Raw genomic sequence first — 21,405 nt, 5'->3', positions numbered from 1 at the left:
CACAGCAGCAAAGCTCACTGTTGCCGCTGCTGCTTTGAAATAAGAATACCCTTTTTTTGAAGATTTAAGGGAAGTAATTCGTGTTCAGTAATTCACATTTCATTTGCAAAAATTTTTTTTAAATTAAAAAACATGAAACTCAGCTAGGACAAATGATTAAGCAGGACCCGGGCATTTCGTGCATAACATATAAACATGTATGGGTGCTATGAAGGTCCTTTAGCGGCTTAACTGGAAGTGTCACTGTCCGTGTTTGGATGTTTCATATACTTTTGTAAATGCTTATTATATGCTGTCACTTTACTACTTGCATTTCTGGTTTTTTTGGACGACTTAACATTTCTTGTAGATTAGACTAGAACAAACCATATGTGTTAGATTTGGAATAAGCAGTACCAAATCAAAGGGCTTTAATTACACTATTATGTGCCAATAATGTACAGTTTTGGTCACCGCATCTCAAAAAAGATATAGTTGCACTAGATAAGGTTCAGAGAACTGCGACCAAAATGATAAAGGGGATGGAACAGCTCCCCTATGAGGAAAGGCTAAAGAGGTTAGGGCTGTTCAGCTTGGAGAAGAGGCGGCTGAGGGGGGGATATGATAGAGGTCTTTAAAATCATGGTAGATGTGAATCAGTTATTTATACTTTAGGATAATAGACTAGGGAGCACACCATGAAGTTAGCAAGTAGCACATTTAAAACTCGGAGAAAATTCTTTTTCACTCAACATACAATTAGGCTCTGGAATTTGTTGCCAGAGGATGTGGTTAGTGAAGTTAGTCTAGCTGGGTTTAAAAAAGGTTTGGATAAGTTCTTAGAGGAGAAGTCCATTAACTGTTGTTAATCAAGTTGACTTAGGGAATGGCCTCTGCTACTACTGTCATCAGTAGCATGGGATCTTCTTAGTGTTTGGGTACTTGCCAGATTCCTGTAGCCTGGTTTGGCCACTATTGGAAATGATGCTGGGCTTGATGGACCTTTGGTCTGACACAGTATGGCAATTTATGTTCTTAACTGAAAGATCTAGAATCTGTCAATTTTAAGTATAAGGGAGTTTTAGTAGTCTAGTTATTTACACTCCTAGTAGATTGCTTAAATTGGAATTTCCTAAGGATGTGCATGAGAACAAATTTTAATTTTAAAATTCATTTCATGGAGACCCCAATTTGTGTTTTAATTTGAAAACAAACAAAAAAATGTTTTCATTTGATTCATTTTTTTGTTTCCCATTAAATCAATAGGGGAAGCATTGTAGCCTATATCGGGCTTCAGAATTGGGGTGTTCTAATCAATTGTCTTAGAATTTGTAGGAAGAAATAATCAGAAGGGGGGAATGAACTCCAAAGTACCAAGAAAGACTGTGGAAAGTGGCATAAAAAGTGGCACGAAGAGTCTAAGGCTTTGTAAAGGGGCAAAGGGGTACAAGCATTGGCAGGAGTTTTCCACATCACTGTGAGAGTAGCCAAAAAAGCAGAAAAAGTTGGAAGACCACCCCAAGGCTCCAAAAGAAGGCACCAGTAACAGTGACATGAACCTTTGATGCCATCTTGAGTAGCAACTTGGCACCAAAATTGACATTGGCATCCTAAGGCAGCATGGAGGGAGGAACAAAGCAGAAAAGGTAGCATAAAAAAAAACTTCAGGCAGACACTAATAAAGGGTCCAAACAGCCCAAAGAGTGGCTTTAAGACTCCAAATCAACTTGAGAGATGCAAAGCAGCCCCCAAGACTGGCAAGAACTCTTCAGGGTGGAAGGTATAGTGGCAAAGAGAACTCCAAGGTGTAAGGCCTGGGCATGGATGCAAGGCTGAGTGGCCCAAAGACTCTCAAGGTGTGGCAGCAGCAAAATAGAGTAGCAAGAGAGATGCCAGCCATTCTGTTGACATTAAGATAGCCAGATATGTTCAGTGGTGTAACCGCAATGCTTATTATGCACCTCTACATAGTGCAGTGACGCAAGTGCTTTTGTTGCACACATGAAGGAGCACAACAAAGGAGAATGTTCCTTTGTGCACTCCTTTGTACAGGGCTAAGTGCAAGTTTAAGTGCAGGAAAAGGTACTCCCATTGATTTAGCGACATCTTTCTTCCCTTTCTGACTATTTAAATTTAAGTGCTTCTCTGAACAGATCTCAGTTATCCTTGAACAGGTTTGTTATGGAATGTTGAGCAGACGCTCCTGTGATTAACACTCCTTATCATATTATATATATATATATATATATATATATATATATATATATATATATATATATATATATATATATATATATATATATATAAGCTTGTATCTGTCCCATTGGTTGCTAAATCTGTTTCAGAAACTCAGAAATAATTGTCGATGATATTGCTGAATGTTAGATCCATAAAAATGAAAAACAGCTGTGATTTTTTTTAATCTATGTCTTAAACATAACCCAGATATTTTCTGTATCACAGAAACCTGGCTACCTGACACTGACCATGTAGTTTTAAACCAACTTTGATCTCTATCCTATCATATAATATCTCAGCCTTATCCGTCTAACAGAAGAGGTGAGGGCCTATTAATTGCTTTAAAAAATATTTTGCAATAAGGCTTGATTAATTTAGAAATGAATCACTTACATGAAATGCTAACATCTACCCTATGGAGTGCATTTCTTTTGCTATAACCTCCCAGGGCTTCTTGCATATAATTTTTCTCCTAGTATCTTCTGAGGTTAATTTAAATTCTATTTTGGTTTTAGGAGATTTTAATCTCCACATCAATGAATTTCCAAGATATTTTGCTATGAATGTTGGCGTTAGACCTTGAACAAATGCATAATACTGTCCATAGGTCCATAGGTAAACCTAGCTGAAGACATACTTTGCCTGAACCTCAGACTCAGTGATGCATGCTGCATGTTTGCCCAAATCAAAAGCATGGCCCTCATCAGTCAAGTCTCACATCCAGGTCATTGCCTCTCTTCAGCAAGGGAAACTTCCTTAATATCTGGGTGCTAGAGAGTGTGCCTAGGGTAGCATCCCAAGATACCTGTTGAAGCTAAGGGAATGCAAATCTGACAGCACAGGGCTATCAGGTATCCAGTCTGTGTCAAAAAGATAATGTAGTAAGAAAAGAAGATACCTCAACAAAACAATATCTGAATTTGCCCATAGGGAATGAGTAATTGAAGGGGAAAGGGGCAAGGAAAAGCTGTAGTGGATGATCATCTGAGAGCCAGTGACCACCGAATGGTGTGGTTCAATATTAGGATGCAAGACATGAACATTCATTGTAAGGTGAGGGTCCTAGACTTAAAGAAAACTATCTTTCTCAAAATGAAGGAGTACCTTAAGGAGTCATTAGCTGATGAGAAAATCTAGGGGAAGTAGAAGGGCAGTGGGCAAAACTAAAAGGAGAACATAAGAACATAAGAAATTGCCATGTTGGGACAGACCAAGGGTCCATCAAGCCCAGCATCCTGTTTCCAACAGAGGCCAAAAACCAGGCCACAAGAACCTGGCAATTACCCAAACACTAAGAAGAACCCATGCTACTGATGCAATTAATAGCAGTGGCTATTCCCTAAGTATAATTGATTAATAGCCATTAATGGACTTCTCCTCCAAGAACTTATCCAAACCTTTTTTGAACCCAGCTACACTAACTGCACTAACTACCTTCTCTGGCAACCAATTCCAGAGCTTTATTGTGCGTTGAGTGAAAAAGAATTTTCTCCGATTAGTCTTAAATGTGTTACTTGCTAACTTCATGGAATGCCCCCTAGTCCTTCTATTATTCGAAAGTGTAAATAACCGAGTCACATCTACTCGTTCAAGACCTCTCATGATCTTAAAGACCTCTATCATATCCCCCCTCAGCCGTCTCTTCTCCAAGCTGAACAGCCCTAACCTCTTCAGCCTTTCCTCATAGGGGAGCTGTTCCATCCCCTTTATCATTTTGGTTGCCCTTCTCTGTACCTTCTCCATCGCAACTATATCTTTTTTGAGATGCGGCGACCAGAATTGTACACAGTATTCAAGATGCGGTCTCACCATGGAGCGATACAGAGGCATTATGACATTTTCCGTTCTATTAACCATTCCCTTCCTAATAATTCCTAACATTCTATTTGCTTTTTTGACTGCTGCAGCACACTGAGCCGACGATTTTAAAATATTATCCACTATGATGCCTAGATCTTTTTCCTGGGTGGTAGCTCCTAACATGGAACCTAACATCATGTAACTACAGCAAGGGTTATTTTTCCCTATGTGTATCACCTTGCACTTGTCCACATTAAATTTCATCTGCCATTTGGATGCCCAATCTTCCAGTCTTGCAAGATCCTCCTGTAATGTATCACAGTCTGCCTGTGATTTAACTACTCTGAATAATTTTGTATCATCCGCAAATTTGATAACCTCACTCGTCGTATTCCTTTCCAGATCATTTATATATATATTGAAAAGCACCGGTCCCAATACAGATCCCTGAGGTACTCCACTGTTTACCCTTTTCCACTGAGAATATTGACCATTTAATCCTACTCTCTGTTTCCTGTCTTTTAACCAGTTTGTAATCCACGAAAGGACATCGCCTCCTATCCCATGACTTTTTAGTTTTCGTAGAAGATAGTAAATAAAGAGAAGAGGAAAAAGAGGCTGTTATGGTTTTCTAAAGAAGTAGCTGAAAAAGTAAGAAAGTAAACATTAGCATTCATAAACTACAAGATATTGCAGAAAGAAGAAGCCAGGCAACAATATCTGGAAAAATTGAGAAGCTGGGAAAGTAGTCAAGAATGCAAAAATTCAAATAGAAGAAAAAATAGCTAACATGGTAAAATGGGGGGATAAGACTTTTTTTTTATATAGGTTTATGATAGAAGGAAGTGCAAAAGTAGTATTGTGAGACTCAAAGGTAAAGGGGAGGAATATGTAGAGGCTAATCAGGAAAAAGCAAAATTGCTTAAAAAATATGTTTGGTATTCACTGTAGAATGGCCGGGAGCAGGTCCATATAAATTAAACACAAATAACTTTGGAAGTGAGATAAACCTCAATCAATTTTCAGAACAGTGTGTTTGTGAGGAGCTAACTAAACATAATGGGTTGTTGCTTGTTACAGGTGTAGCTTGCTTGTTACGGCGGTTACTACCCCAAATCAATTAAGCCTGATACTTCACTTACAATGCATATCCAGGATAGCTCTCTGCTTCAACGGCAGGTGGGAATGAAGAAAAGTGCATTTATATTCAGACAACAACCAACAAGGACTGAATTGCACAGGCTGGGTAAACAAATAAGCGTGGGAGTAGCTTGCTTATTGTGGCGGTTACTACCCCTAACCAATTAAGCTAAATACTTCACTTAGATGCAGCTCCAGCACTGCTCTCTACATCAATGGTGGGGGTGGAAGGGAAATAGAACCATAAGGTTACTAAGGGCCAAGAGTAACAGATAAGTATGAGAAAAAAAACAAGTGTGAAAGCTTGCTGGGCAGACTAGATGGGCAGTTTGGTCTTCTTCTGCCATCATTTCTATCTTTCTATGTAACATATATAAAGCAATGGGGCCTGATAGGATCCATCCAAGTGTGCTAAGGGAACTTAGAGATCCCCTGGTAACTCTGCTGGTTGACTTTTTCAGTGCTTCTTTAGCGTCTGGATTAGTTCCGGAAGACTGGAAAAAGGTGGATGTGATTTCTGTTCATCAAAATGGAATGAGGAAGCTGGGAATTACAATTCAGTTAGTCTGACCTCTGTGGTGAGCAAACTAATGGAATCATTGCTAAATCAGAGGGTAAAAACCATATGTTGACAGTATAGCAGTAAGAGATCTGGATCCTTGTAGAGGTGGTGAAAATCAAAACTCAATCACTGAAGGTATTAACAAGCATTTCCAAATTTTTATTCAAAGATACAATAGTTCTTGGTCCCCCGACACGGACCGTGTTTCACGACTAGAGCTGCATCGGGAGGGACAGTAGCCCAGAGCTGCCAACAGATAAAAAGGAGAGGGTGTAGACAAACAAGGATCCAAAATAAAGTAACAAATATAGCAAAAATGGCTGTACAAAACATAAAATGTAAAACAAAATATAAAGCAAGGTATATGGAATAATAACTGAAAACATGAATACTAAATAGTGATTTAAAGGTTTAAAACAATAATATATAACACACACTTTTGTAACAAAAATGTAACTAACAAGATGTAACAACAAAATGTAACAGTGACAAAAAGTGTGACATCAAGACCGGAGGGAAGGGGGAAGAGAGAAAGTGGGGGAAAGGAAGTAAAAAGAGGGGTTTAGGAGTAGCAAAGGGAGGTGCATGTAATGTAGAGCCATACCTAATAACACAGTGTCAATGAACTATTCAATCATAACAGCTCCAAACACTATCAAGGAGAAAATTATAAACTGAAACAGGACATCAGGAAAATATATGGGATTAAGAAAAAATGATATAATGCGGTGTGTGAATGTCCATGTTAAGAGTACATATACCGTGTAAAGGAAATGCAGACAAGGCTAAAATACCTGAAACAGCAAGTGCAATAATGTCTAAAATTCCCAATCCAAATGATAAGAGAAAATCAAACAGGGTTTGAACACAGTGAACCAAAAATGATCTAGAAAAGGGGGTACATATCAGGAGGTGGATATTGTATCTATTTGTAGTTTATTTCTTAATTTCTAATAGTGGCAGGTGTTGGACAAGGCATCGATGAACAAGCGCGACACAGCGGCATCAAAAAGTTCAGACCTTGACACCCTGCAGGATGAAAACAGAACGAAACAAAACCACATTAACTACGAGTGCTACCACACAGGAAACAAGCCAGAGAACAACGAAAGAAACAAGATCTACCATCATGGAAAATGTAGAGTAAACAGGAAGCACCCATAGTGGCAGCAGATTGCTGAATAAAGCTTCAGTGGGGGCGGGGCTAACCTTGGAAATTCACAAAAACAGGGTAGAAGGTAAACAGACAAGAGGGAGAGAGAGGCTGCAAAAAACAAGAACACAACAAAAAAAAAAAAAGCAGAACACAAGCTCTGTTCAAATATTCCTCAGCCTGATACTATTGCAATCATGAGAACTACCCTGGAGCAGTGGCAAGGCCCCTATCGCACACCTACTGATTTTCTTATGTCTCTCACTGACATTGACCTTAGAAGCAACTTTTTCACTTTCCAGGTCACTTTTTACCAACAAATTAAAGGAACTGCCATGGGTGCCACCATGGCCACAGACATTGCATGCCTGTTTATCCCAGGACAAGCAGGATGCTAGTCCTTACATATGGGTGACGTCACTGACTGAGCCCGAACGCGGGAAAAACTTCTGTCAAAGTTTCTATAAACTTTTGACTGGCTGCCTGAGGCTACTGAGCATGCCCGGCATGCCATGATATTCCCTGCCACAGGGGTCTCACTCCAGTCTTCGTTTTTCCGCGTGCCCATTAGCACCGCGGTTATCGGATCCCCATGAGTCTCCTCACAAATGTAACTAAAAAAGTTACTTAAAACTTCAAAGTTTTTTCCCACATCGGGTCTCATTTCTGTTTGACACCGGACGGTGACAAACAAATTTCTCAGACTTCTCATTAATTTGGCAATTTTTTTTCTCAGATTTTTCATCGTCGGGCTGTCATTTTTTCAACATGGCCTCCAGGTTCAAGAAATGTTCTTGTAACCGGACCATGTCCGTTACAGATCCGCATTCCCAATGTGTGATCTGCCTAGGAGAGAAACATGAAATTTCTTCATGTTCTCAGTGCCAACAAATGACCCCAAAGGGTCAAAAACTCAGGAGAGAGAAGATGGCTCAGGTTTTTCAACTGCAACTATTACCATCGCCATCGACTTCGACCAAGTCTTCACCCACAGGGGTAACTAAAAAACTCCTACATAAAAAGAAGCATATCGAGGGTTCTGGGGATGCGGCTTCACCGACGCCGTCCTCCGCATCGATCAGGTCAGTGTCAGAATCTAAACAAAAACATAAGCATAGGTACCATCGACCATCGTCGATTCCATCATCAACGGAACCGATAACAAAAAGGCCTAAAGTCGTCGAAACCCCAACCTCGGTACCTTCGTTACCCTCAACGTCAACATCGACTACACAGGATTTCACATCCCTTGTCCAAAAACTGGTATTAGACACTCGCCAAAAACAACTTCTGGCGCCATCGCCGATGCCGGTGGAAACACCGATTCCGGCGGGATCGCCGATTCCGACATCCTCGTGTCTGCCGGCGGGACCGCCGATGCCATCTCTTGGTACTATACCATCTATACTACCAATATTACAACCATCATCGATGCCTATCACTTCTTCCATGCCTCCATCGATGTCAGTCACTTCTAGAATACCAATCTCAGAGTTTTCATTCCTTCTTACCTCAACAACATCTATGTCATCGATGGCAAGATCATTACCTCTCTACACTACTGCTCCTACCATACCACACCTTGCCAAGAAGGTAGTTCACCATCAGTCATCAATTAAGAAGACATCATTACTGACAAAAAGGCCAATATCTGAAGATAGGTCCTTACATGATATCATTACCAAAAGGTATACGGACTTACTATCTTCTTTACCAACTGGCCCAGAAGATGTACAAGCTGAACATTCTTCGTCAGATGATCCTTTACCAGGACCTTCTGGTTTACAACCTGCTCAAAAGGCAACACCACCTCATCAACCAACTCAATATGATTCCTGGTCTGACACGGATTCTGAACCATTATCAGAGGATTTTATGTCAAATCCATCTCCGCCACCTGCTACAGAGCAGTCACCTCTGGAAGACTTTACATTCCAATCATTTGTTCAAGAAATGGCAGATTCCATTCCTTTTCAATTGCACACAGAACAAGACAATAGACAACAAACTCTAGAAGTGCTTCAATTTGTTGATCCACCTAAGCACACTCTCGCCATACCTGTGCATGACATTCTATTCCAACTGCAACAACGTATTTGGGAGCATCCCTGCTCAGTCCCTGCAGTAAACAAACGCATAGAGTCGACTTATTTAGTACAGCCTTCCTCTGCATACCAAAAAACACAGCTTCCCCACCACTCGGTGGTCGTGGAATCGGCTCAAAAGAAATCTCGACGGACAAGAGCCCATTCTTCAATCCCTCCAGGGAAAGACAAATAGGTTCCTTGACCAATTGGGCCGCAAAGTGTACCAAGGAGCAATGCTGAATTCCAAAATATCAGCATACCATTTATATATGACACAATACCACAGAAACTTGTGGAAGCAAATGGAAGAGTTTGTGCCATCCTTGCCTTCACAGTATCAAGAAGCTGCACAGGCTGTTATAAATAAGGGCTTTAATGCGGGGAAACACGAAGTGCGAGCAGCATATGACAGCTATGACACAGCCTCACGAGTGGCTGCATCCGGCATCGCTGCAAGACGCTGGGCCTGGCTTAAAGCATCCGATTTAAGACCAGAGATACAAGACAAGCTGGTTGATCTTGCTTGCCTGGATGATAACCTGTTTGGTTCAAAAGTACAGGATGCTGTTTCCCAGTTAAGGGAACATACTGAAACACTACGACAGTTATCCATGCTGCCGCATGATCCTTCTACACATTCTGCCAGAAGACCATCACGAAGGGATACCAGAAGACCCTTTTATAGACAGCGTAAATACTACCCCCCATCGTCTCGGCAGAGACCTCCTAGATCTCAGCAAAGATCTCAGCAGCGACAACAAAGAGCTCCAAGACCAGCACCAGCCCCTCAAACTGGACCTGCCACTGGTTTTTGAGATTCCACCCGGAGAACAGAGTCCACATGCCAACCCTCACCCAACACTACCAGTAGGGGCAGACTGAAAAAATTTTACATCAATTGGACATCAATAACATCGGACCAATGGGTCCTATCTATCATCCACAAAGGATATCACCTCAATTTCACTTCAACCCCCGCCGGATTTTCCACCAAAACCTTCTCATCTCAGCGAAGATCACATTCTTCAACTTCAAATAGAATTATCCACCCTTCTGAGCGCCAGGGCCGTCGAGAGAGTACCCCGGGCCCAGCAGGGCAGAGGATTCTACTCCCGTTATTTCCTCATTCCAAAGAAAACCGGAGGCCTTCGTCCTATACTGGACCTCAGGAATGTCAACAAATTTCTAAAAAAAGAAAAGTTCAGAATGGTATCCTTAGGCATACTACTCCCACTCCTTCAAAAAGGAGATTGGCTCTGTTCTCTGGATCTTCAAGATGCTTATGCTCACATTCCAATATTTCCCCCTCATCGCAAATATCTGCGCTTCATGGTAGGCAATCAACACTTCCAATACAGAGTTCTACCATTCGGTCTTGCCTCTGCTCCCAGAGTATTCACCAAATGTCTAGCAGTAATAGCAGCACATTTACACAAACAGGTTGTTCATGTTTTCCCATATCTAGACGATTGGCTCATAAGAAGTCAGTCTCACGAAGGAGCTCTAACTTCTCTAAATCTCACAATTATTGTGCTTCACAACATGGGATTTCTAATTAATTACCCAAAATCCCATCTAACTCCTTCTCATCTTCTCCAGTTCATAGGAGCAGAGATAAACACTATCCTCGCAAAGGCTTTTCTACCCAGCGATCGAGCAGAAACGCTGTCACTCTTGGCAAAGTCGTTACATTCAAGGAAACAGGTAACGGCTTACCACTTTCTAATGTTATTAGGCCACATGGCTTCCACAGTTCATGTCACTCCTATGGCAAGACTCGCCATGAGAGTAACCCAATGGACTTTAAAATCACAATGGATCCAAGCCATTCAACCTTTGCACTCTCCAATTCAAATAACCCACCAACTCTGTTCATCCCTCCTTTGGTGGATGAACCAGGACAATTTGTGCAAGGGACAGGACTTCCAGCAGCCAGTCCCACAGATAACGTTAACTATAGATGCATCCACCTTGGGTTGGGGAGCTCACATAGACAATCTCCAAACCCAAGGCACATGGACGAAACTGGAAGCAACATTTCAAATCAACTTCCTAGAACTTCAAGCTATACGTTATGCGCTGCATGCGTTCAAGGACTGCCTTTCGCACCAGACTGTTTTAATCCAAACGGACAACACAGTAGCCATGTGGGACATCAACAAACAGGGAGGTACGGGCTTGTATCTCCTTTGTCAAGAAGCCGCACAGATTTGGGGATGGGCCCTGAACCATTCAATGTTCCTCCGGGCCACTTATCTGGCAGGCATTCAAAATGTACTGGCGGATCGACTCAGTCGTCAGTTCCAACCACATGAGTGGTCCCTGGATCCCTCAATAGCGACCAGGATATTTCACCGTTGGGGTCAACCAACGATAGACCTTTTTGCATCACATCTGAATCACAAAGTGAACAATTTCTGTTCTCTGCACAAACAGAAGAACCAGCCAGCCAAGGACGCCTTTGCTCGCCCTTGGAACTCAGGCCTACTCTACGCGTATCCTCCGATACCACTCATAACCAAAACTCTAGTGAAACTACAACAAGACAAGGGGTCCATGATACTCATAGCCCTGTATTGGCCTCGACAAGTATGGTTTCCCACACTTCTAGACCTCTTGGTCAAGGATCCCATTCGTCTGGGAGTAGCTCCCACTCTCATAACTCAGGATCAGGGTCGGTTGCAACATCCCAACCTTCAATCCCTATCCCTGACAGCATGGATGTTGAAAGCCTGATCTTACAACCCCTCAATCTTTCATCCAACATATCTCAAGTGCTTATAGCTTCACGTAAACCTTCCACACGAAAGAACTATTCTTCTAAATGGAAGAGATTCACTCTATGGTGCAGGCAAAAGAGTATTGATCCTTTCACCTGCCCTACTACTTCTCTTCTAGATTATTTATACTATCTTTCATAATCTGGTCTCCAGACTTCATCTGTAAGAGTACACTTAAGTGCAACCTCTGCTTACCATAACAAAATGGGAGATGCACCAATATCTACACAACCTCTTATCACCAGGTTCATGAGAGGTTTAACTCAACTTAAACCACCAATTCGACCTCCAGTCACGACATGGGACCTGAATCTGGTCTTAACTAAATTAATGCATTCCCCTTTTGAACCAATAGATTCCTGTGACCTTAAATTTCTCACATGGAAGACTATCTTCCTCGTTGCCATAACATCAGCTAGAAGGGTTAGTGAGTTACAAGCACTGGTCACCTATGAACCTTACACTAAGTTTCTACATGACAGAGTGGTTCTCTGAACACATCCAAAATTCCTTCCCAAGGTAGTTACGGAATTCCACTTGAATCAATCCATAGTTTTACCCACATTCTTTCCAAGACCTCATTCTCACCAAGGCGAACGAGCCTTACACACCTTGGACTGCAAACGTGCATTGTCCTTTTACTTGAACCGCACAGCAGCCCACAGGAAATCTAAACAACTTTTTGTTTCTTATGATCCAAACCAGGGAAAGCAGTGGGTAAGCAGACTTTATCCAACTGGCTAGCAGATTGCATAAAGTTTTGTTATGAAAAAGCAGGCCTTCCTCTCCAAGGGCGAGTAACAGCACATGCAGTCAGAGCAATGTCAACCTCAGTAGCACACTATCGTTCAGTGCCAATTCTTGACATTTGTAAAGCAGCAACATGGAGTTCTCTTCACACCTTTGCAGCTCATTACTGCCTAGATAAAGAAGGACGACAAGATTCAGCCTACGGACAATCTGTCTTACAGAACTTGTTTCCAGTTTAAACCCAACTCCTACTACAACCAATCTGCTGTGATCTTCGGCTGATTCATTTCAACAACAATACTTCACTGTTGCCTCAATCACAAATGACTCAGCCTCTAGCTTGCTAATCACCCATATGTTAGGACTAGCATCCTGCTTGTCCTGGGATAAAGCAAAATTGCTTACCTTGTAATAGGTGTTATCCCAGGACAGCAGGATGTAGTCCTCACGAAACCCACCCGCCACCCCGCGGAGTTGGGTCCGATACATTTTATTATTTTATTTTTGCTAAAGCTTATTGCTACATACGAGACTGGAGTGAGACCCCTGTGGCAGGGAATATCATGGCATGCCGGGCATGCTCAGTAGCCTCAGGCAGCCAGTCAAAAGTTTATAGAAACTTTGACAGAAGTTTTTCCCGCGTTCGGGCTCTGTCAGTGACGTCAGCAATATGTGAGGACTACATCCTGCTGTCCTGGGATAACACCTATTATAAGGTAAGCAATTTTGCTATATGGCCAATTTTGAAAGATTATTTGTTTACACATCATCTTTCTATGGGTTGATTGCCACTTGGCTGCATAATATTTATGATATTACTATGGTATGGACAGGTACTGACATACAGATCTACATGTTCCTGGATTATTTAAAATCTTGTGACTTAGACCTGTGGTTCCAGGCCTATATACATCCTTCAGCTGTTCATTTTTTGGATATTGCTATTACACTGAACCATGGTGGTTTCTCAACTTCTCTATACCACAAACCCATTGATTGTAACATCCTTCTGCATTTCACAAGTAATCATCCTAGGGTCTTGCATAAGTATATACCAGTTGTTCAATTTTTCCACCTGAGACTCTGTTCTTTTCAAGAAGACTTTTTGACCCATGCTCGCACTATGCTGACGCGGTTTCAAAGTCGTGGCTATCCTTACAAACTTCTAAAGCGAGCTGTGCAACACGCTTATTACACCAAGGGATCTCGTGGCCCTCATTAACTGCTGATCAGGTTAATGCATTGAACAGCCCCATCACTGAGGGGGAAATCCACACTGTCATCCATAAGCTTAAATTGGGGAAGGCAGTGGGCCAAAATGGGTTAGGCTCCGAATTCTACAAGACACTGAAATTCACATTTCTGTCCCGATGCAGAAATACTATGCTGATCTTTTGCTCACTGACTGCATTGCTGAGGCATCCAACCGATCTGTCATTGTCGTCCTCCAAAACCAGAAAAGACCCCTTGGACTTGGGTTCTTATAGACCCATTTCCTTACTAAACGTAGATGTAAAAATCTTGGCAGCTGTCCTGGCGGCCCGGTTAAATGGAATTTTGCCCCTCCATATTCATAAAGATCAGATGGGGTTTGTCAAAGGGCGGCAGGGGGTTTGTAATGTCTGGCGTTTGCTGGCGGTCTTAAGCTATCAATCGACAGCGGAGGCTTTAGTTTTGAGTTTGGATGCGGAAAAGGCCTATGATTGTAAGCCCTCTGGGGATAGAGAAATACCTACAGTACCTGAATGTAAACAGATGTGATATCTCGATTGAGATCGAATGTCAGTATATTAAAAAAAATATATATATATATATATCCTGGGAATATACGTTCTGGGCCCTGCAATGTTACGGCTTCTCGGGGGCATATCTTCAATGGTTGCAGGCTCTTTATTGTAACCCTAGCGCCTCTATTCTGCTTAATGGGGAGCCTACCGACCCTTTTCCTTTATATTGCGGAGTCCGGCAGGGATGTCCCCTTTCCCCATTGCTATGTGTGTTGGCCTTAGAACCCCTGACTATCCGGCTGCGAGGCGATCCAGGATTCACTGGGATTAGTGAAGATGGCCACCCTTTGAAGACTGCTTTATTCACCTTTTTGATAAGTTTCGTCCAGTGGCGGGGCTGAAAATCAATTATGGAAAGTCAGAGGCTTTGGCTCTGAATGCTCACCTGCCTGGCTCTTGGGACAAGATCAAATATCTGGGCGTATGGGTACCCTGACAGCTGGTACTGCTCTATGAGTTGAATATTGTCCCATGCCTCCTCATGGCTTCGGGCGCAGCTGCAGCTTTGGACTCCATTGCCATTTTCCCTACAGGGTAGGAGTGCCCTTATCAAAATGGTGCTGGTGCCACACCTTCTTTATCAGCTACACATGATTCCCTATTGGTTGAAAGCTGGGGATCTTTGACAATTGCGTGCTAGTTTACAAAAGTTCCTGTGGAAGGGGAAGTGGGCTCGATTGGCTTATACCATCTTGGAGGGCCCCCGGGAGCAGGGAGGGCTTAATTTGCCAGATTTCAGGCTATATAATGTGGCATGGCAGTTGCGGTATGTGGGTGAGTGGATAACAGAGACCTACTGCTATTGTGCATCAGGGATGTTAAATAAGATGTCTTAACCTAGCTCCCCTTTAAGTATTATTCAGCTGCTCCTGGGGCTGCGGAGTACTCTGACATACCCCAGAATATTCTTACAACCTTGTATCCGAGCCTGGAGCTGGTTGCGGAGACAATGGGGCTTGGGGGCATAGCCTCCCTTTTTTTGCCTTTTCTGGGGAATGCAAGTTTTGTGCCGGGGCAGGATAGCAGGGCTGTCTTCCAGGCTTGGGCTGATAATGGGGTGATATACATATTTCATTTGTTAAAACCGGACTCTCACGTCATCCAAGATTTTGCTACTCTGGCCCACATATTTCAACTGCCTACTAAGTACTTTTATGCAAGCCTGTCATTATATCCAGTCCCTTGCCTGGTCTGTAGAGGACCTGACAGCGGAAACGACGTTTGCTACCAAGGTTTTTGACATTACCTGCCTCAATAATACGATTGCTGGTTGGAAAAAACTAGGTCAATCATTGGGTCACCCCAGGCCGATTGCAGCATCTTACGACCCGCTGGACTGCCTTGTTGGACTCACTAGTGGCTCCGAACTACCTGAAGAGCTGCTTTACGGCTCTTTATCGGTTGCTGCCTGATATGGGGCTACGTGAGGTCCAATTCAAAATTCTTCATAACATTTACTGTGATGATGTTCGCCGGTTTCATATGAAGATTACACAGTATGTAGCCGGTGTGGCGCTGCTGAGGGCAATTTATACCATCGCTTGTTGGCGTGTTCACGTGTAGAGCTTTTTTAGAAGTCAGTTCTTGACATGATTCATAAAAGTACTGGTCCTGTCATTTCTCATATGGGTCACCTTTTACTGGCCCACCAACAGACTGATCGGGGTCCTAGTTACACTTTCCAGAGCAATGTTTGAACGCCTAGCAGTTAGGATGGCATGCCGTACCATATTGGCTCTTTGGACAGATCCCTTGGTGCAATTTAAGATTGTGACCATAATTCATCACGCACTAAGTAATGATACTCCTTTATGTATAAGCTCATTTCTTAAGATCTACAAAACTCAGCATACCCTCAGATCACTCAGCCATAATTTGCTAGACATTCTATCAGTTTGGTAAGCACGCCTGGCAGAAATTAGAGAGAAAACGTTTTTTGTAGCTGGTGCTATACTGTAGAACAATTTACTCAATTAACTCCATGCAATTCAGTGTAATCTAAGGTTTAGAAAACATGTAAAAGCTCTTCATTTTAAAAAGGCATTTGTGAGCAGTATAGGTTAGCTGGCCTTCAACTGTGGAATAATTTACTCGATTACATCCAAGAAACTCAATGTTGATCTAACATTTTGAAAACGTGAAAACTCTTTATTTTAAACACACATTTGAAAGCAGTGTATGTTAGTTTATGCTATGGCTATTTTCAATGAGGTGTTTTCTATTTTATTTCAGTTGTGTAATTTTTAATGATTTTGATTTTGTTTTTCTTAAATTCTTTATTAATGTTTTGCTTTTAATGTACATTTTTATTATGTATGAGGGTTTTTTTGTAACCTGCCAAGTACTTTTGGATTATATGGGCAAAAAAACCAATTTTAAGTAAATAAAATAAAATATATTAACCTAAAAGAGACTCTTATTCATCATATCAGAACAAACTGTTAATTTGCTCTAGAGATCATTCTTTTCTGAACCAACTCACATTACCTAATTTGGTAAGGCACATAATTTGCCTGCTCGTTTGCTATGGTAGTGAAGTAATATATGGGTCCCAGATTTGATTAAAACACTTTATAGCTTTATTAACCTTTCCCTTAATAGATAGCAACTCCATATTCATGAAATGGTTCATCTGAATACTCCATAGTATCAATTCAAAAGGCAAAATCTATATCCACTGTGACGACATACAGTTCCTATCAGTTCTCAGTTTTTATGATATGTGGATGTGTGTCTATGAGAAATATGATCTTGGTGCAACTAGATGTAATATGTATTAACATCTTCCTTAGATATAAACATAAACGTATACATCATAGTAAAGCTTTATCAAAACTGAGCAAGATCTTAAACTTAAGATAAAAATTTTACTCTTTTCTGCACAGTTTCTTGAAGACAAATGATTTTCTCTCTCATTACTTGGAAACAGCTTTAATGCTAAAAAATGTAATCATACATTTGGGATGCAGAAATCCAAGAGAGCAGTGCACAGTGGGGAAATGAGTTACTGATTTGTGCCAAGCAGGAGACAGATCTCAGGATGATCGTATCTAGTGATCTCAAGGTAATGAATGAGTGCAATAAGGCAGTGCCAGAGCCATAAAAATGTTAGGGTACATAGGGTTAAGTGTAACCAGTAGAAAAAAGGAAGTGATAATACCTCTGTATAGGTCATTGGTGAGACCTTACTCAGAGTATTGCACTCATTCTTGGAGAGTTAAATCCAAAAAATAGATAAGTAATAAACCATTCACCTATCAACAATATAGATTCAAGAAAAACAGAGGAATGTATGCTGCATTTTCAAATTTATCATTATAATAAAGGTTTTACATTCAACCAGAAAAGAATGTTTTCAATCAATATATTAAACAGTCCTTGATTTTATTATAAAAAAAATTATACAGTATTTCATTTCATTATACAAACCTCAGTATGATACATTGAATTAGTATATTTAATTATCAGTTACAAAACATAACATGTAATTAAAAGTAATATACTCATAAATCCATTACATATAACCCCCTTTTATAACCCACCCCACATATTCATACCACCCATTAAAACCCATGCACAATCAACATCAAAAACACAATACAATCATATAATTTAATTCTTTTTCACTAAGTGCACAATTAAGCTCTGGAATTTGTTGCCAGAGGATATTGTTAGTGCGGTTAGTGTAGCTGGGTTCAAAAAAGGTTTGGATAAGTTCTTGGAGGAGAAGTCCATTAACTGCTATTAATCAAGTTTACTTAGGGTATAGCCACTGCTATTAATTGCATCAGTAGCATGGGATCTTCTTGGTGTTTGGGTAATTGCCAGGTTCTTGTGGCTTGGTTTGGCCTCTGTTGGAAACAGGATGCTGGGCTTGATGGACCCTTGGTCTGACCCAGCATGGCAAGTTCTTATAATACACACAAATCACAATTGAGATAAACTCAAAAATACTTTTTTCAAAGCATGCAAGGCTGATGACAAAATAAATCCTGAGCACTCCAAACACACTGATTTTCCAAAAAGGACCATTGTGTAACTAAAATATATTACCCAATATAATCATTCAACCACATAGAAAAGACCTGAACCAGAAATATCTCCAATGCTCCTATTGCAGCAAGATCACCAATGACTCACAGCTAAATGAATTCATTTCCCAGCTAATGGATTAGCTATGAGCTGTTGGTGATCTTGCTGCAGCAGGAGCATTGCAAATAATATTTTTGGTTCTGGTCTTTTTTATGTGGTTGTATGATATTCCCCTGAGGCAGCCTCGTGGATCCATATTAGGATTGTTGATCCTAACGATTTTTCAAAGAGACTAAGAATTTTGAAGTACTGCACTTTTTGCATGTTAACCAATCTTTGTCCCCATTTGCAGACTGGTTGTTGGGAAGGTTATTTACCTGGAGCAAAATTCTTGAAGGAATACATAACATGCAACTCAAATATTAATGTATTCTTTTGATATTATTTGAAAGTTTTAGATGTTGGGTAATATATTTTAGTTAAGTAAAGGTCCTTCCTTTTTGAAGTTCGGTGTATATGGAGTGCTCAGGATTTATTTTTTCATCAACCTTGCATGCTTTGCAAAAATGTTTTTTTGACTTTATCTCAATTGTGATATGTGTGTATTATATGACTATGTTATGTTTTTGGTGTTTAGTGTTTGTGGATTTTCATGGTTATTTGGGTTTTAATAAGTGGTATGAATGTGTGGAGTGGGTTTTAGGAGGTGGTTATGTGCAATGGGTCTATGAGTATGTTAATTGTGATTGTGATTGCTTTGTGATTGCTTTGTGATTGCTTTGTGATTGATAAATAATTAGTTGAGTATTGTTAAATATACTAATTCAATAGATCATATTGAGGTTTGTATAATGAAATTAAATTCTGTATAATTTTTATAATAAATTTGAGAACTGTTTAATGTATTGGTAAATTTGTAAATGCAGCATACATTTCCCTATTTTTCTTGAACTCATTCTTGGAGGCGAGACTGCCAAAAAGATATAAACTAAGTAAGGGCAATCCAGAGAAGGACTACTAAAATGATGCAGGGCCTGCACCAAAAGCTTATGACATGAGAATTAAAGACCTAAATTTTTATACCCTAGAGCAGGGGTGGGCAATTCCGGTCCTCGAGGGCTGCAAACCAGTCGGGTTTTCAGTATATCCTTAATGAATATGCATGAGAGAGACCTGCATACACACTGCCTCAGTTGTATGCAAATCTATTTCATGCATATTCATTAGGGGTATCCTGAAAACCCGACTGGTTTGCAGCCCTCGAGGACCGGACTTGCCCACCCCTGCCCTAGAGGAAAGGACACAAAAAGGAGTTGAAATAGCACAAGTTTAAAACGTGTGACAATTAGCGCCAGTTGTCAAGGCTTCAACCTAAGAGGAGAGGTAAAACAGAAGGGATATGATAGAGACCTTCAAATAAATTATAAATAAAAACTTCAAGCATGTAAAAATAAAAGTAGTAAAGCTTTCCATTGGATAGAAATTTGATTTCAGAATAAACTTCTTCACAGAGTAATAGATGCATGGAATAGCCTTCCAGAGGAAGAGATGGAAGCAAACACAGTTACAGAATTGGCATGGGTGTATAGTGGATTCCTTGTTGACAAATGTGAGGGGGAAGATAGAGATCAAGAGTGATAATCTGGCAGCTAAGGCATTGTACCAGGAAATAAGTGGGCACACTAGACGGGCCTTATGGTCCTTATCTGCTTTTAAATTCTTACATTCTATGAAAAGCTCATATGTCGGCCTTTTTCAAGGACGATATTTGATAGATGATTCATATATATAAGCAAATCAGTGGACAGTCCTGGGTACAAAGAGTGTATAGGAGCCTAAGGACATTTAATTCCATATTCAGCCGATGTGCAACTTGGCTAGTTAGCTGGATAAACGTATCTGGTTAATTTAACCCATCTATTTAGCAGCATGGCCGCACAAATGAATATATCTGGCTATCTTAAAGTTAGTCATATAAGATTATCTGGCTAACTTTAGGACGGTAATGAACAATCTACAGGCTGACCAGAAATAACGGACAACTTATCTAGCTAAATCTGAATATCTGAGTTAAATAATATATTCGGCTAACTCAACACCTCCGGAATGCCCCTAATTTATCCGACTAAATTCTAGCTTAGATAACTAATTATATGGCTAGAATTTAGCCAGATATGTGCTCAAATCTTCATTTAGCTGGGTAAGTTCTGAGTTATATGGCTAAGTACTGCTGAATATGGAGCTCACTATTTTTAGGCCATCCTTTTGAATGCAGTCTGCTGATTGCTGCTACCAGTCACTACCACTGCTAGAGAAAACAGGGATTTAAATCTCCTATGGCTTAAGCATCATTACAGGTAGGACAAACCATGCTGGGAAATGAAGTCCTTGAGCCCAAAAAAACATAGCAGTTGCAACAAGATAGGTCAGTTGGAGATGCAGCTAGTGCTGGAAGCAGGAGAGGCAGAGAAAGTGATGATCCACAGGCATGGTCCAGGATAAAAGCAATGACTCCCCAAGATTCATATTTTTATTGCGAATATAACTTGTTACTGTGCTTTTGTTAACAAATTAGCTTGCCTGATAGCAATTAATTAATGTAATGCTATGAAATAACTTGTACAACAATGGCAGCTGACATGAAATCCAAATCTATTGGGTTAACTTGCTGTAAAGAGTTAATAATGAAAAAGTATTGATAACTTGATGTTCAGTTCTTTTGTGAATATTGTATCTCTTGATTGTATAGAAAATATATATTTCAGTGATTTCAAATTGTCAGGTTTTTGATTCTTATTTAAAAACATTAAGTTGTACACTGTACTTGTATGCTTATTTCCTTTGATAGGTATTGGTGGATTTATGGTTCGCCAAAGAAGTCGTACTGGCCAAGGGAAAACAAAGAGGTGTCTTTCCAGGAAGGATTCTTCAGGATCTGTCACCGAGCAGCTGCCTGGTCGGGAAGATGGTAAGTATTTCTGAGTAGAAAGGACATCTAATTGTGTTTATCCTCTACTGCAAAACCTCTTATTTATCGTGTCATTTGTGTCATTCTGTGAAGCAGTGTACAAGTTGATCTAGATATAAAAAAAGAAAA

The 21,405-nt window shown here is 40.6% G+C and overlaps 1 protein-coding gene across 8 annotated transcripts in view; it reads left to right on the top strand.

Annotated features, from left to right (window-relative positions):
* KMT2C (lysine methyltransferase 2C) overlaps positions 1-21,405 on the top strand; it is a 979,844-nt gene that overhangs the window by 519,015 nt on the left and 439,424 nt on the right. For all 8 annotated transcript variants that reach the window (XM_029588444.1, XM_029588443.1, XM_029588442.1 and 5 more), the window contains one exon: positions 21,157-21,276. In XM_029588444.1, the coding sequence (XP_029444304.1) occupies positions 21,157-21,276 (120 nt within the window). The remainder of the gene's footprint in view (positions 1-21,156; positions 21,277-21,405) is intronic.

The sequence above is a fragment of the Rhinatrema bivittatum genome, chromosome 2 (genome assembly GCF_901001135.1).
Source record: "Rhinatrema bivittatum chromosome 2, aRhiBiv1.1, whole genome shotgun sequence".
Taxonomy (NCBI): Eukaryota; Metazoa; Chordata; class Amphibia; order Gymnophiona; family Rhinatrematidae; genus Rhinatrema; species Rhinatrema bivittatum.
Note: the sequence above shows the minus strand (reverse complement) of the source record. Positions and strands in the feature narration are given on the sequence as shown.